The following is a 15388-nucleotide window of genomic DNA, read 5'->3' on the forward strand; positions in this document are numbered from 1 at the left end:
TAATTTTGAGAATATTTAATACTTTTACTTTTTTTTGATAAATAATACCTACTTTTACTTCGTATTATAGATTGACGATTTTTAGTTTTGCCCGGCATAAGATTTTAAAATTTATCATATTTTACATATCAAATTGTGTTGTGTCGGACACATGTGTCTGTGCTAACATACATTTGAGACTTTTTAAAATGATTTTGTATCTTCAATTATCCACCATTTTTTTTTTGTTGAATATGTAAGATTCAGTTTCCATTTGGAACAAAAACAAAAAACAAAAATATTCGCAAGAAGCAAGAGAGGGAAACAAAACTATTCAAAATACGACACCATCCTCGTAGGGGTATATATTATATATACACATATCATTTGCTCGCATTTATATAATAAAAAAACCTACTTACATAAAAATTAAGCAAACTTGCTATGAAATAATAATGGGGGAATTGTCCCGTGCACAACAACGGTTAATTAAATTTTTGATGTATTTTCCATGTTGCCTCTCATCTTTTTTTTTTTTCATTTAATGTATTAGTTGAACAAAGACAATCTGCAACAGATGAAAAACACTCTAGTTAACTTTTGACAAGATGCCAAACATAAACATGCTTTATATCACTACCTAACGATATTATTATGTTCTATCAACAACCAATAAACCATATATATACATAAGTTGCACAATATCCTTGTATCCTATCAATAACTAAGAAACCATAAGTATAGATCTACATAAAATGCATGATATCATTGTGTTCTATCAATAGAGCTAATTATGGTATGTGTGCACAGTTGCCTGATCACTACTATTTCTTGCATTCATTAGCAAGTCTCACATTAGTTTGATGCGTAGTGGATTAATAATTGGGATTTTGTCTTCAAGTGGATCTAATGTATAGGTGGAGAGAGATTATTTTAGTAAACCATTTTTTATCATCTTTTTCTCTCCAATTTCGTAATCATAATCATTCATCAAATTTACGGCTAAAATATATTCACTTAATGCAGTGATATCAATGATTATGATTGATTAGAAAAGTGGAGAGACAAGGATGATAAGGAAATGGAAACGTTCCGTGTTCGAGAGTAAGACCCACCAAATTCTCTCTACATGTACCTCTCTTACTTGAAGATGTCTATATCTTTTTTTTTTTTTGGGGGGGGGGGGGGGGGGGACCCAAAGAAACAGACACTAGATTATGATCAGACATACATAGATTTACTACGCTCCGACATACATACAAAAGACTTCATTTTTGAAATATCCACATTCCACAGGTCAAAAATAAATACGCTAAGGAAAGAAAACTGTGGACTATGGAGCTTATATAATACAAGCCCAAAAAAATGCTTTTTAGTTCAAACTGTTTACTGTCAATCGTAGATACTCCATCCGTTTTAAATTATAAACTATCATGTCTCCGTTTTTTTTTTTAATAAGCAAAACTATAAATTTCAAGAAGTATTTATCATACTTTTACCATATTACTCCTTATAAAGTCAATATTTATTTTGACGAGACAAATTTATTTTATTAATAATAAGACTAATTTAGTTTAATTTTTTAAATTTCAGACATAATTATCATACTTAACCAACTTTTTAAAACTCTGTAAGTTGGTTATTTTTCTCTTATATTTGAAAACAGGAAGAGTATATAAATATTTATATATGACTTGCATGGATATGAATTCTTAATTATTCTCTCTGTTAATTGTTGACCCTCAGGATGTGTTTTTAATAAAACAAGTAATCACGTAATCTCATGTCTGTCAATAATCAGCCATCTCAAGAGAATTGAATAAATTCTTGCATTTTCTTGACATGCTTGTTCATGAGAAATCTCAAAAATGAACAGTTAAGTTTGTTATACTAACCCCAATCTGAGAGAGGTGTCTGAACTATGATCCTCATGGAGAGGATCAGATGTGCTGCCGATAGTTGCTGACTCAGACGACTGACCCTGTGTTTGTCCAACTTTCGTCACCTAAACACAAATTTTCCATCTTCAGATTCTTGCCACCAATCTGAAACAATCAATGTTAATTAATTGGACCTGCTGGTTCAACTGGTGAACACCATACCTTGGTCCAATTCGAAAATTCTATCAAAACCGGACAAAACCAATCAAACAGGTCAAAAATTGGTGAAAACTGATTTTTCCTTTAACATGCATATATTATGAATTAATATGTATATAAAATGTAATGGAGGTTGCATTGTTCATAACTAAGGAGCTTTGAACAGTGAAGCATCAAACTAATATAAGGCAAAGATGTAATTGCACTTGAAGCATATTAACTATCATTCGTTAAGAACCATAAATTAAAGTGGATTAATATTACACAATAACTAGGACCAGAAAGGAGTTCATAGAACTTAAAGCATGTTAATTTAATGACGAATGGTTTGACTTCGAATCAATTATGGTCTAATCGATGAAACTTGGATTAGGGACTTAATCGTTTTAACACTGATTTACTGTGCAAATAATTCAAAACACGGATCACCTGTTTCAATCTCTGATTCTCCTCCATCAGCTGGATTCCCTGCACAGACAAGGAAGCATTCTCAGAGAAGCTAAGTACTAATTGTCCTATACATCTCTGTGAATGAGATGGCCTGGCAGACTAGTTCTTCACTGACTACAATTTACTGCAAATCATTTCTCTCTTTCTCCTCTCTATCTTGCTCACTCTCTTCATTAATATTTAAGGAGCGAATAATTGAAATGCATATGCACAAGGAAAATTAGTCATTTAATTCCTACAATTTTGGTTGATTTAGTTACTACTCAATCATTAAAGTTTAACAAAGTTCAATTTAGTCTCAAATGTTTCAGCCATTTAATAAATTGGTCCCTATACTTTCAAAAAATATCAACCTCTTCAAGGATTAAGTTGTAACTGAAGCATTAAGTGTAGGGATCACCAAATTAAATGGTTAAAACTTGAGAAACTGAGTTGCATTGAATTAAATTTCAAGAATTGAGTTGTAATTGATTCAAAATTACAAGGTAAATGATTAATTTTCCATATTTAAGTTGTTTAGTTCTCGAATACTAGAAATATCAATCCATAGAAGTTTTAGAACAAACAATATGATATTTATTCTTTATGAATAAAATATTATTTTTTTAGGATTAATTAACCAAGTAATTGAGACATATCTTTTAAAGGCATAAAACTATTACATTTTTCCTCAATTACATGCATATCAAATTCTCTATCTTAATCTTGTCCCTTATCATTGACCTTCAAGATTTATTTCCAATAATTTAGCACTGTTACTCAGTTAGGTTTAATCTTTCCTGCGCAGAGGCAGGCCATCATATATATGAAGACATTTCAGCCATGGATATAGAATTTTTTTGTACCTTTTCTGGCATGACATTAACTAAATATCGTTATTTCTCCTGTACATTATTTTCATTTTCTTTTCAAACATCAAGCAATAACAAAAATATACATGAGCCTTCAATAATTAGGTTTGGAATGTATTTCACCTTTCTCTTGAGCGCATTGATCTCTTTCATAATTATTTCTTCCTGTAAAACCACCAAGCACCGTGTGTTGTGAAGATTAGTAACATTAATTTCTATAAAGTAATTTTAAATGCAAAAAACTTTGAAATGCAAGAATTAATCCAGACAAGAAATTTCAATAATTCCAAATGGAAGGGCTCAAAAACAAAATGAGGGGGTTCAATCACTTATAATATCAAAGTAAAAAAATGCAAAAAGCTTCAAAGTTATTACTTAATGTTATTAATTCATATGTTATTTAATTTCAAACTCTTTCATAATTGACATGATGAGCTCTTGAGCTCTTGAGATCAACATGTCGTTTGAAGAACTTGTTTAAGGGCATATAACAATATTTTGATTTTTGAAAGTATAAAAATCTATTTACCATATCACTTCAAAATTTCTTTGGTGCTCTTTCCTTAGGATATATGCAAAGAGGCATGTACGGATCCCTTCATTATAATTATAAATGTGAAGGATACATTCCAATTGGACTTGACAATAGTCAAATCTAACCTAGTCAAATGATTCCAATTAGATGCATCCCTACGAGATCAGATCCGAATTTGTATTGTAGTAAGGGACAAAGTGCAAACCTTAGCTTTGACAACACGGCTCAAACCTTTTTCTAATTGTTCTTCAAGCTTCTGTAATTCATTCGTGCTCAATCCTTCAAGCTCTTCTCCCTTCAACTGCCTTTCAATTATTATAAGGTATAGCCATCCCCTCAGTAATAGATGACATTATAAATCTATCATATGGAAGGCACAAAATAAAAGCTTCACAATTATAATATTGTACATTTACAAAAATCTATATACCTCAGTTCCTGAACCTTATTGGCTTCTTCCATGCTGAGCATGCTGAAGGTTTCCTTTTCATACTATGCATAAAATTCCCAAGAGATTTCCATAAGTTCAGTACTATCGAATTTCAGGTTAAGCAAAGTGAATGATGTAATTTTCTGTAGAAACACAATCTTTTATTATTATTTTATTATACATTGGAATGGCATCTATTGGAGGGAAATGATAGAAAATCGTTTAAGATAATTTGCACATGCTCACAAAAGAACATGGGAGGCATTAGTGAGAAGAGTAGAGCGAACAACTTGAATCCAATAAAGAGGGGTAAATGAAGATCAAAGAGAACACTTATAGAAGTTATTGATCAAAGCCTCTTAGTTAATGATATCTATAAAAGCTTGATTGATGATAAAACACAAAGGCATCATACAATTCATATAACCAACCACACCTAATGGGATAAGATTTGTCATTGTTGTTGTTGAACTTGAAGCTTTTTTCTTTTTATAGGGTCAAACCTGCCACAGCCTATGAACAATCCTATCCATATATCAAATCAAGATTAAGTCCTTTGAAAGTCACATCTTAGGGATTTTTTTCTTATTTAAATAATTGAGCATTGCACTGAAAAAATAATAAATGATCAGAAGTGAATTTTCATTTCACTATAGCTAAGTTAGCAGCTTGTGCATCTTATCGAATTCCAAATACTTCACCATTATTGCTACTCCTTAATAAATTAAATTATCGTATTACTTGGAAAAGAGAAAATCTAGGTAATTAAACAAATAAACTTGAGTAGCTATAAGTTTTGTGAAATCCTAGAGAACAGAACTAACGTACTAGCCAAGCCAGGACACTTCGACAGAAACAATTTATATATCTATTTATATTATAAAAGCTCTTATATGGTGCGCCATGAAGGGTGTCTCATTTTTTAGACTAAATGTAATGCATGACACTCGCACTCGTTTACATTATTTAAAGCAGTAAATAGAACGAAAATATTGAGAAAAAATATAATTAAAAACAATTATGCATAATGATCTTACCAAAATGGATGAATGGTATAATCTTTCAATTTCTGAGTGCTGATCGTGCCTTTCGATAACCTGCTGCACACTATAAGAACCGAAAACACAGCGTGTTCATGAAATCTTACACCTACCAGTATACTGTTAGTATTTAAGGCTCTTCAGGAGAATAACACAGTATTACACACGCAAATATTACCCAGCCGCTTGAATCATTCTATATTCATTAAGTTCCGGTATAAGCACAATTATTTCAAATTCAAGCCTCTTTAAACTCTGCAGTAATAGGCATATTGAACAATTTTGCGTGACTAAAATTAAATGAGCAGCAAAAATAAAAGCTGTACGTTAAAAGCAGTAATTATGCAATCAAATGCAAGCCTCAACAATGCAACTAAAATTACATTACTCTCTATTACTCTCTATGCAAGCCTCTCAACAATGCAACCAAAATTATATATATAACCCGACTTCATGTTAAAGATTAATCATCTTAAAATGATGTAGAGAATGGCAACTCTTTAAACCAGTCACGCAGAGAAGTGATATAAAAACCTTGCATTAATTGCGTCTTTAATTTATGATATAATGGTGGAAATGTTCTAGTTTTTCTTTTTTCCTCAAAGAAAAGAGAAGGAAAAAAACAGATCCAAACACTACCCTATATAGTGACTTACGTTTTGATCAAAATATCTCCAGACACAAAATCATCCATGATTACAATTATGCTATGTTTGGATACATATGGATTTGTATTTGAGCCAAATCCATTGTTTGGATAATTAAAAATGTATGGATTTGGATCCAAATCCAAATTCTACCTCAATTTCTTTGTAATTTAAAATCCTTTCTAAACCCTTGTTATTTCAAATTCTAACCCAATCTCTTTTGTAATTTGACCCAAATCCATAAAGGCTTGATTGATTTGCCAATGGTAATTGGATCAAACTGCCAAAGTTGATAGAAACAAGCTGCCATCATTGACTAGGAGTAGACGACCAACTTTAACTGGGATCGGGTTGACGGCGACAACAGGGACTGAATAGCCTACTTTCATCGAGATCAAGCCAACGGCGACAATGGGGATCGGGCGGCCAACTTCCACCTGGACCAGACTAACAGCAACCATCAGGCCAAACAACTGACTTCGATCAAGACCAAACTAATGACAATGACGAGGACCTAATGACTGACTTCCACCAGGACCAGACTGATAATGACGACAAGGACCCGACAATCAACTTCCATCAAGTTGAATCTCAATGAATGTCGACCGTTCGGTTCTAGTAGAAGTCAGTTGTCCTATCCTTATTGTTGGGCATTATTGGTCTAATCCAAGCAGTCGCCGTCAGTATAGTCATAGTGAAAGTCGATCGTTAGATCCCGATCATCACTGTCAATCCAATTCCTGTGGAAGTCAACCATCCGGTCTAGGTAGAAGGTGGCTATATGGTCCCCCTTGTAGTCATTGGTCCAATCCCAGTGAAAGTCGACAATTCAGTCCCTATGGTTGCCATCGGTTCGATCCCGATGGAAGGCGGCCGTGCTATCCGCATCATCGCCATCAATCCGATCTGGTGGAAGTCAACCAACCCATCTCATTCATCGCTAGTGCTACAATCCCAATCAACTTTTACTGTCTGATCTCGGTGGAAGTTGGTTATTTAGACTATCGACTTTAACCAGTCTTCCAAGTTTATTTGAAATTTAAGTACAGAATTTAAAATTTCAAATTTTACTTTAAATTTAAATATCATCCAAACAAAGAATTTAGAATCTTTGAATTTTAAATGTGAGATTTCAAATATGAGATTTTAAATTCGAATTTTCCACTTAAGTCCGCCCATCCAAATACAAGCTTAAGGGATTTAAGATGAGTAAAAGGGATAACAATAAAGAGTTTCCTTAATCTCTGAGTTTCCAGTGTTTCTAATCAACTTAATCATGGTAATTTTCAAAGCTTGTCTGCAGAAATGAAGAGTACCGTATCCAAGAACAAAAGCTTCATAATTCAGTGTATTGAATCGGGCTATTATAAATCTTGGACGGAAAAATTAATAGATCTCCTATATATAATTCAACAGGGCGTTTTAACTTTAACTTTGATATCATCAACAAAAACTTGGGATAATTTTCCAAATCTCACAAAGTAGTTTCAGAATTTTGCTTCCCTTTTTAAATATTTTGAACTTCACTCACTTTTACAACCGGGGTAGATTTCATCCTAAGCAAGTTTTAGTACGTATGCATGCGTGGGCATGACAAATGTCTCAACTACACATGCAAATATAGAAATTTAAAGTTCACACATATGCTATGATGTCAGAGATTACTATATCAATGCGTTGAGTATAATGCCATTATTATATCTAAATGAACATCCAGAAAGAGCCTTCTCTTCTGAAAACTAATCATATTTGTGAATCAGATATTACCCTAAGCACCATCTTTTTCTCAAGCAAGCTGAACACTAAACGTTTCTTTTTCTAAAATAGTCAAAACGCCTCATTCAAAATAAAGCATCCTTTTGTCCAGTGGCTTTCATACTTGCATCACTCTATAATATGTGACAACTAAGATACATACAGACAGGCATGTTGGACATGAATTAACTATAGCATACATGACACCACGTTGGCATGACCTTTGCGGTTAGATATCAAAACAATAAAAGAATAGTTTTTAAAGTCACTTTCCTCTGTTATGATGAAAGAGAGAGACATACATTTATATTGGATTATGCCAGAACCTTAGGTTCAGAGTTTTGAAAATATATTTCTCAAATCTGTGTTATTCATAGAGTCAAGGTTACAATTAATCAACAGAACTGAATAGGGAGGGTTCTCATAACAAGCAAGTCAGCCAAGATGATGACGATGATTATAAAAATTTCTAAAAAGAAAGAGCTACAAATTAAATCCATCATGAGGATTGCAAACAGTGTTTTACAGAAATAAACGCTGATGAGATTCTCTAGCAAGCACGTTCGTAGTCAATCTCCTGTTAGTCTAGATTAATGAGCCTAAAATAAATTAAAATAATAAGCACAAGTACACGATCTGCGAATGTTCAGATACGTATGAAAATTAAACAAATAGTTACCTGGAAAAAAGCATTCAACTGTACATCATTAAGGTGAGGAAAAGGAAACTAAAAGAAGAGAGGAGAGACCTTGAGCTACCATATTCAAAGAGCTTGCCAGTAGCAGAAAAGACTATGAGAGCAATCTCAGCATCACAGAGAGTAGCAAGTTCATTAGCCTTCTTGAATAGCCCTCTTCTTCTCTTCGAAAACGTTACTTGCCTTGCTGTTATGTTGTCGATCTTCTTTATTTCTATCTTCTGCCTTGTCATTTCCTGATTAAGCAAAAATAGACCCAAAAATCAGGAAAAGAATTCAGACTCTCCAGGAAAAATAAAAAATTACTAAATATTTTGTGACAAAAAAAGGAATATTAGTGTCCAATCAGTAAAAGGAAATGCAGTGGATCATAACTCTCTCCCAAATAGAAGTAGAAAATCAATATCTCAGATCCATTAAGCAATACAGAAAACTAATCTTAGAAAAGAACTGAGGAGAAACCTTGAAGAACACAGAGGACTTTCAATCAGAAAGAGCTGATGAATCTTACTGTGAAACACCAAAGAGTTCAGAACTAAACAAGAAGAAAAAGAATATGAATATTACAGGAAAAGAAAATTAAAGGAGGAAATTAGTTGTCTAAAAGAGGAAATGCAAGATTGCAAGAAAAAGGATGATGCTTACCAGCTTAGGTAAGGGTGTGATGAAGATAAACCCCACCTACAAGTTGTCCATAAGCGAACAAACACAGAGAGAGAGAGAGAGAGAGAGAGAGAGAGAGAGAGGAGGCGTGTGGACATATGTTGTGGGAGGGGAAGGAAACGAACTTTTTAGTGAAAGAAGGATAATTACTCATTATGGAGGGGGCAACTTTTTTGGTTTTATTTCCTTTTGCGGCTTTTGGACTTGATGGTGAGATAGTGGAAGGCGCAATACACCCCACGCAACAGTGCAAACACCATCCAATGAATTGCGCAGAGATGTCAAGCTTAACTTAAGAGTGTTTATACGGTCGATTTAGTTTAATTTTGAGTAAAAAAACAAATTAATTGATTCACTATAGTTTGAAACCTATTTAATTTTTTTATTTAATTAGTTTGTTTTGATTTTTGATCTAGTTGCTGGTTTGGTTTTATTTAGATTTAGATTAAACTTAAACCTTTTATAAAATATTTTTCATAATTATCAATATATATTCATGTTCATAAATAATTGTTAACTACTAATTACTATTTGCAATAAAAAAACTACTCAACGCAAAATAATTTTTTAACAATTAATTAGCATATTTAACAATTAAAAATTAATATATTATCTTTAAAATACTTGGTTATAAAATTAAAAATTATCAAAAATAATTGTAGAAAACATTTAGCTAATTGCAACATATTTTTACTAATGATTTAGAAATAATAACACTTGAGAAAGGAAAAAAAAACTTTGGCAAATTTATTAAAGTATATATAATAAATATAATAAGAATTAGTTTGATTTAGTTTAAGTTTTTTAAAAATAAAAAACTAATTCAATTGATTTTGCCAAAAGGAAAATCAAAGCAAACCTTGTTTATAATCAATTTTGATTGGTTCCTTTGATTTGGTTTAGTTTGATTTGATATAATTAGTTTAGATTAGTTTTAAACATTTTTATAGAAATTAACACTTTGAGACCAAATAAACATATGATATTAAAATTTTAAGATCACAAGATTTTAAAGGGCTAATGATGATTAAGTCTCAAGGACATGAATTAATGATCATTTAGTTTTTTTTTTGAAAAATAGTTACAGATATCAATTTAAGTAATTGTAAATTCAAGAGTTTAAATTGTAAATAAAACATATTTAAATTCTAAATATAACTATCAATTTTTAATTGTAACGAGTTAAATCAATATTTAAAATTCATTTTTAAGAAAAATTAGTGAAGAACCTATTCCCTCCGTTCAAAAATAAAGCATTTTTAACCGAATCTCACTTCTCAATGAAATAGTTATCTACTTTTAACTAATTCTATTTTTCATATTTATCCTTATTAAAAACCTTACAATAAATATAAAGTCATTATCAATAGAGGCACTTTTGGAAAAAAGACAATAGTTTCACTTCAAAAAACTAAAAATACTTTACATTTTTTAATATTCAACTCCTTAAAAAATACCTTAATTTTTAACCGAAGGGATAGCTATTATTAATTTTTCTTTCAAGACTTTATTATTACTCTCCCTATTTTAAAGATAAAACTAAGAACCTCAATCCTTTATTGGTATTTAAAAAAGTCAAATGGTCCAAATGTTTTCTTCACGTCAAAGGAAAAAAATAGCAACAAGCTAAAGCTAAAGATGATGAGTAACTGATTTTGTTATATGCTTCATATTTTTACAACTTTGAATATGGAATAGCATTGTAATCGGTGTATCCAATCCTCTAGAACTTGTTGAGTCCTTAGAAAAGTGATGTTACCCCAAAGGATATATTTTTCTTCGTCATGAGTTTGCTACATCTTAATTTCCGTAAGAACTAATGAAAAGGAAAAGAAATTAAAGCATTAAATATATAAGGCCTATTTAAAACTATTTTTATTTTATTATTTTAAAAATTGATGTTTTGTAGAACATATTCTAAAAATAAAATAAATAATAAAAATACATGCTTTTCTCATTCTTCCTTATTTTTTAAAATAATAATGTCAAAACACTTAAAATATGTTCCTATTTTTCTATTCTTAAAACATTTTGAAAATACATTATCAAATAAATTGTTTCATTTTTTATTCTAGAAAACAGAAAACTATTTCTAAAACAAATTTCAAACAAGCATGATATTTTTAAGTAGCTAGTGCACTGAAATTTTTTAGCCTTAGTACATTTACAAATTAAATAATATGCATATAAAAGTCAAAAGACTTACAACTTACAAACAGAGAGACACATCTTTTGGCCAAAATGAGCCAAACTAGGCCTATGGGTCAAACTCGTTAAAGCTTTGACATGTCAGCAATTAATTTAGTTGATATCCAAAAAAAAAAATTTACTAAGTTTCTGCCCAAAAAAATTAAGTCTAAATTGTACCCCCCCCAAAAAATGAAGTCTAAATTACTTTGGTACTTTTGGGCAGACTTAGGTATTATAGGATGATTTTTTGCATCAATTGTTATTATTTTAAAAAAATTAAATTTAATATATCAACATTTGATAATGTTTTGTTAACATTCAAAAGTTTAATGCTAATGTTTTTCAATGAAACTATAGTGTTAGGTTAAAAAAACTAAAAAGATACTCATAAAAAATTAATGAACTAAAATAAAATCTTGTGCAAAATTAAATAACCAAGTGCATCCCTTTGCCTTGTATTTCTCAATATGTATGTAAATACTATAAAAGACATACTCCCTTTGGTCTTATATGCAAGTCATTTTTAAAAATTATTGATGATCCTTTTTATAAGTTACTTTTACATAAAAAAAGATAGATCAATGATTTGATGGACATAAATCGTTACATCACAACTGCATGAATCTTGATGTAATATATTAGTGTATCAAAGTCATTCCCATGAAAAATTAAACAAAATAATGATCAAGCCATAGAGTTCCCATTGTCTTTTACATTAAGTAAAAGAAATTGGATTTGATTGAGTAAAAATAAAAAAAGTGAATTTAATAAAATGTAATGAAATTCTTAATCCAACAAACCCCTAATGTAAAAAGCAACATAATAATATGGGATAATTATATATATATATATATATATATTAGACAAAAATTCAATCCCATGTTACCCAATTTAATGGTTTCAACAAGATTTTCCTTTATCAAGAAAAAATCCCAACATCTAAAATCATATTTAATGGTGACCAAGCATTAAATGAACATTCAAACACAAGATTGAGCAATCAAGAATCAACATTAAGCATAACCAATAGGTAAAAAAAAGTCTAATCCATGAATAAGTTCATAGCTCTTCTAGGTTTAAGGAGAATTAGCCACACATTGCTCCAAACATAACAAAAATCTGTAAAGCATACATCTAAGCAAAGAAGAGAAGGATAATAAAAGTTTAATTGGAGTGATTTTAGATGAAACCCACTAATCTCTCATGAAACCTAAATTTCACCTCATCCATGGCTTCTTTGCTCTCTCTTGGATGTTCCTTGGTTATTGGAGATGAAGAATGTCGAGCTCCAACCTTCAAAACTCTAAAAATGTTAGTTTTCAACAAAGTAGCGTGTTTCATTAAATGATGATTATGCTACGACACATTTATATTATGTTGTGGCATAAGACCATTTTGTTATTGTCCTTGGCTATTATGCTCTAGCATGCTGCAAAAAACATTGTGGCATAAATGGTCTTGGCTTTTTTGTATGACCAAAGAATCATGTTATGGTGCAATGCAAATATGCTATGGCATAAATTTCTTTCTTTCTTTTTCTTTACTTTATCTTCAATCTTTACTTATGGCTTTTGACTCCTAATTTGAACCGCCCTACGCACAATATAATATCATTATTGTAATTTTAGCTCAAGTAACTAATTCATTTCAATAGAATGCTATCAACTCTCCCTTCTCATCTTCAAAAGCATTTTTTTTAATATTGTCCTTATATGATAGTTTCATTTCCTTCAAAATACTTAAATGACTCTAAATTGATTCCAAAATTCTAAACAACATATAAAAATTTGGAGTCATCAGTTGTTTTCTTCTCATGAGTAAATAAAATATTACTACATATAAGAAAGAAAACATTTTAAAGAGGATGCATTTAATAATGATAAATATGAAATTTTCCAAACAATATCAATATTTAATTTAACTACATCTTCTTAGTTTCAGTGATGTAATTAGAAGTAACTCATATGTAAGATGAAGGGAATATACTATAAACTGATGGGTGTTAAAGATGGAGAAATGGCAGTTTTCAATCAAAGTTTCAAAAGATTAAATTAATAACATTTGATTTTTGATAAATTTTTCTTAAAAATTGAAAATATCAAATAGAGATATATAAAAAAACAATCCGTAACAATTTGAGAGTTGTATTTATAATTTAAATATTTTATTTATAATTATAATTTTAAATTATTATTTTTAGCTCATCTATCACAAAATTTGGTGAGAGCCCTACTCTATTTCATTGATTATTAATTAAATTTTGAAGACCTAACTTTTTTTTTGGGACGATTTTATTTAAAATACAGTTAAATATTTAAATATAAATATTTTTTTTAATGAGAATTAAATCTTGTTTCATTATATTAAACTAGTTTCTTTCACTAAAATTAATGGTTAGGTTTCAAACTAACTTCTTTTTCTTCTTAGATTAGGTGGAGATGGGAATTGTATTGGTAATTAACAAATTTATTAAAATTTTTAAATTTTTTATTTTTTATTTTAATACATATAATATTAAAAATATTAAAAATTAATTTAATGAAGAGTAGAAATTATTTAAGCTGAAATGGAGAGCTTGGAGATGAGCACGCATGGAGATGGCAGTTGATGGAAGTTGTATCAGACCATTTATGGTGATGATGCGGACTTTGCATAGCGTGACCGCACGGAAACTCACGATTCCAGGGGTGGCCTGAGTTTCTGACATTTGTGGACCCTCGTACTTCTCAGTATTTTGCACATACCCTAGGCTTTGCTTCATGGAGAAAACACATTTAAGACCAAATTCTAAGCTAGCACCATTACGCTTTCCTTTTCCATCACATCAATCCGCGACTCACAGCTTCTTAAGGAAAATTTTCATTTAAGATTCCTTTCACTTAATAAAAATTAAAGAAAAGATTCTTAAATTTAAAAATTTATTTCAAACCAGAGTTACTGAAGTAAAATTAAATGTATGAAATTACTTTATCATTCTTCATCTCCCTAATTCTCTATAAAATTATTTATTTTTTATAAATTATTTATTGACTTAGAAGAGTTATTATGTCATTACTGAATCTTAATTTTATTTTAAATGTTTTCATCATGCATGATAAAATGAATTATTCTTTCTTTATATGAAATTATTCATTGACCTACATAAAACTATTCATAACCTATAGAAATTATTTTGTCATTAATAAATCTTAATTTCATTCAATTGTTGTAATCACAATAAAATGAATTATTCATTTTCTTCATCAAGTTATTTATGGAACTTGCGGGATGTTTGTGTCATTATTGAATACTCATATAAGCTAATAAACAACTTCTTAAAAAAAATGAACTATTTCAGTAAAGAATCAAAATGGATGGGAGGTGATGGGGTAATTTTATTTTACATTTTAATTTCACTTCATTATTTCTAGTTTGAGTGAATTTTCAAAATTAAGGGTCTCTTTTTTTATTGGATGCAGTCAGATAACTTAAATGAAATCCCCCTTTCTTAAATTTTTATTTTTTTGCCTAATATTTTTTATAATCATTACTCTTCTTTTAAACAATCCACTTTAAACGTAGATATTAAAAATTAATGAAAATGTTATTTTAATGAAATCTCATAAGAATTTACTTAAAAATCTTCATATTGTTCCTTCTTATCCAAATACAAGCATTTTCTTTCATAATTTTGATTGAAAAAAATAAGTAACTTGATACTTGTAACTTTTTTTTTCATTTAGCTCTTGTATTTATTAATCTAAATTCATGTTGTTTTTGCATTCATAAACTTCTTTTCATGTATCATAAATTAAAACTAGAAGTAAAAAAAAAAAAGCAGTATATATTTTCATCAGAATAAGAATTTTATTAGATTTTTGAATTATTATTAAAAAATATTTATATTTTAGACCAAAAGAAGTATGCTTTTTGGTAACTTATTCATGGACATTTATCCAATTTACAACTTTAATGAAGGACACATCACTTCAAATAATTTTATGATTATGAGAATTTTTTATGGTTATTATATTTTTTTATGAAACCTAGTACTTGTAAAAAATTGTAAACAA

General features: G+C 29.8%; 1 protein-coding gene across 2 annotated transcripts; it reads right to left on the bottom strand.

The window, feature by feature from the left end:
- Positions 1 to 437: 437 nt before the first annotated feature.
- LOC129285735 (MADS-box protein JOINTLESS-like) lies at positions 438 to 9013 on the bottom strand. 2 transcript variants are annotated; one of them, XR_008587275.1, is made up of 9 exons: positions 8946 to 9013; positions 8535 to 8719; positions 5382 to 5451; positions 4345 to 4406; positions 4120 to 4219; positions 3503 to 3544; positions 2508 to 2546; positions 1875 to 2024; positions 438 to 547 (listed from the first exon to the last, which is right to left on the bottom strand). XR_008587275.1 is itself a non-coding variant. In XM_054921602.1 (9 exons), exons 2-9 carry the CDS (start codon positions 8714 to 8716, stop codon positions 529 to 531), a joined length of 624 nt encoding a protein of 207 aa, XP_054777577.1. In that variant the 5' UTR covers positions 8717 to 8719; positions 8946 to 9013; the 3' UTR covers positions 438 to 528. The 2 variants fall into 2 exon arrangements, 1 of the variants encoding a protein (XP_054777577.1); XM_054921602.1 differs by having other exon boundaries at positions 1875 to 1984.
- Positions 9014 to 15388: the final 6375 nt, after the last annotated feature.

This window comes from Prosopis cineraria, unplaced genomic scaffold (genome assembly GCF_029017545.1).
Source record: "Prosopis cineraria cultivar Desert tree isolate PC_DT_omini unplaced genomic scaffold, ASM2901754v1 PC11, whole genome shotgun sequence".
NCBI classification, from domain to species: Eukaryota; Viridiplantae; Streptophyta; class Magnoliopsida; order Fabales; family Fabaceae; genus Prosopis; species Prosopis cineraria.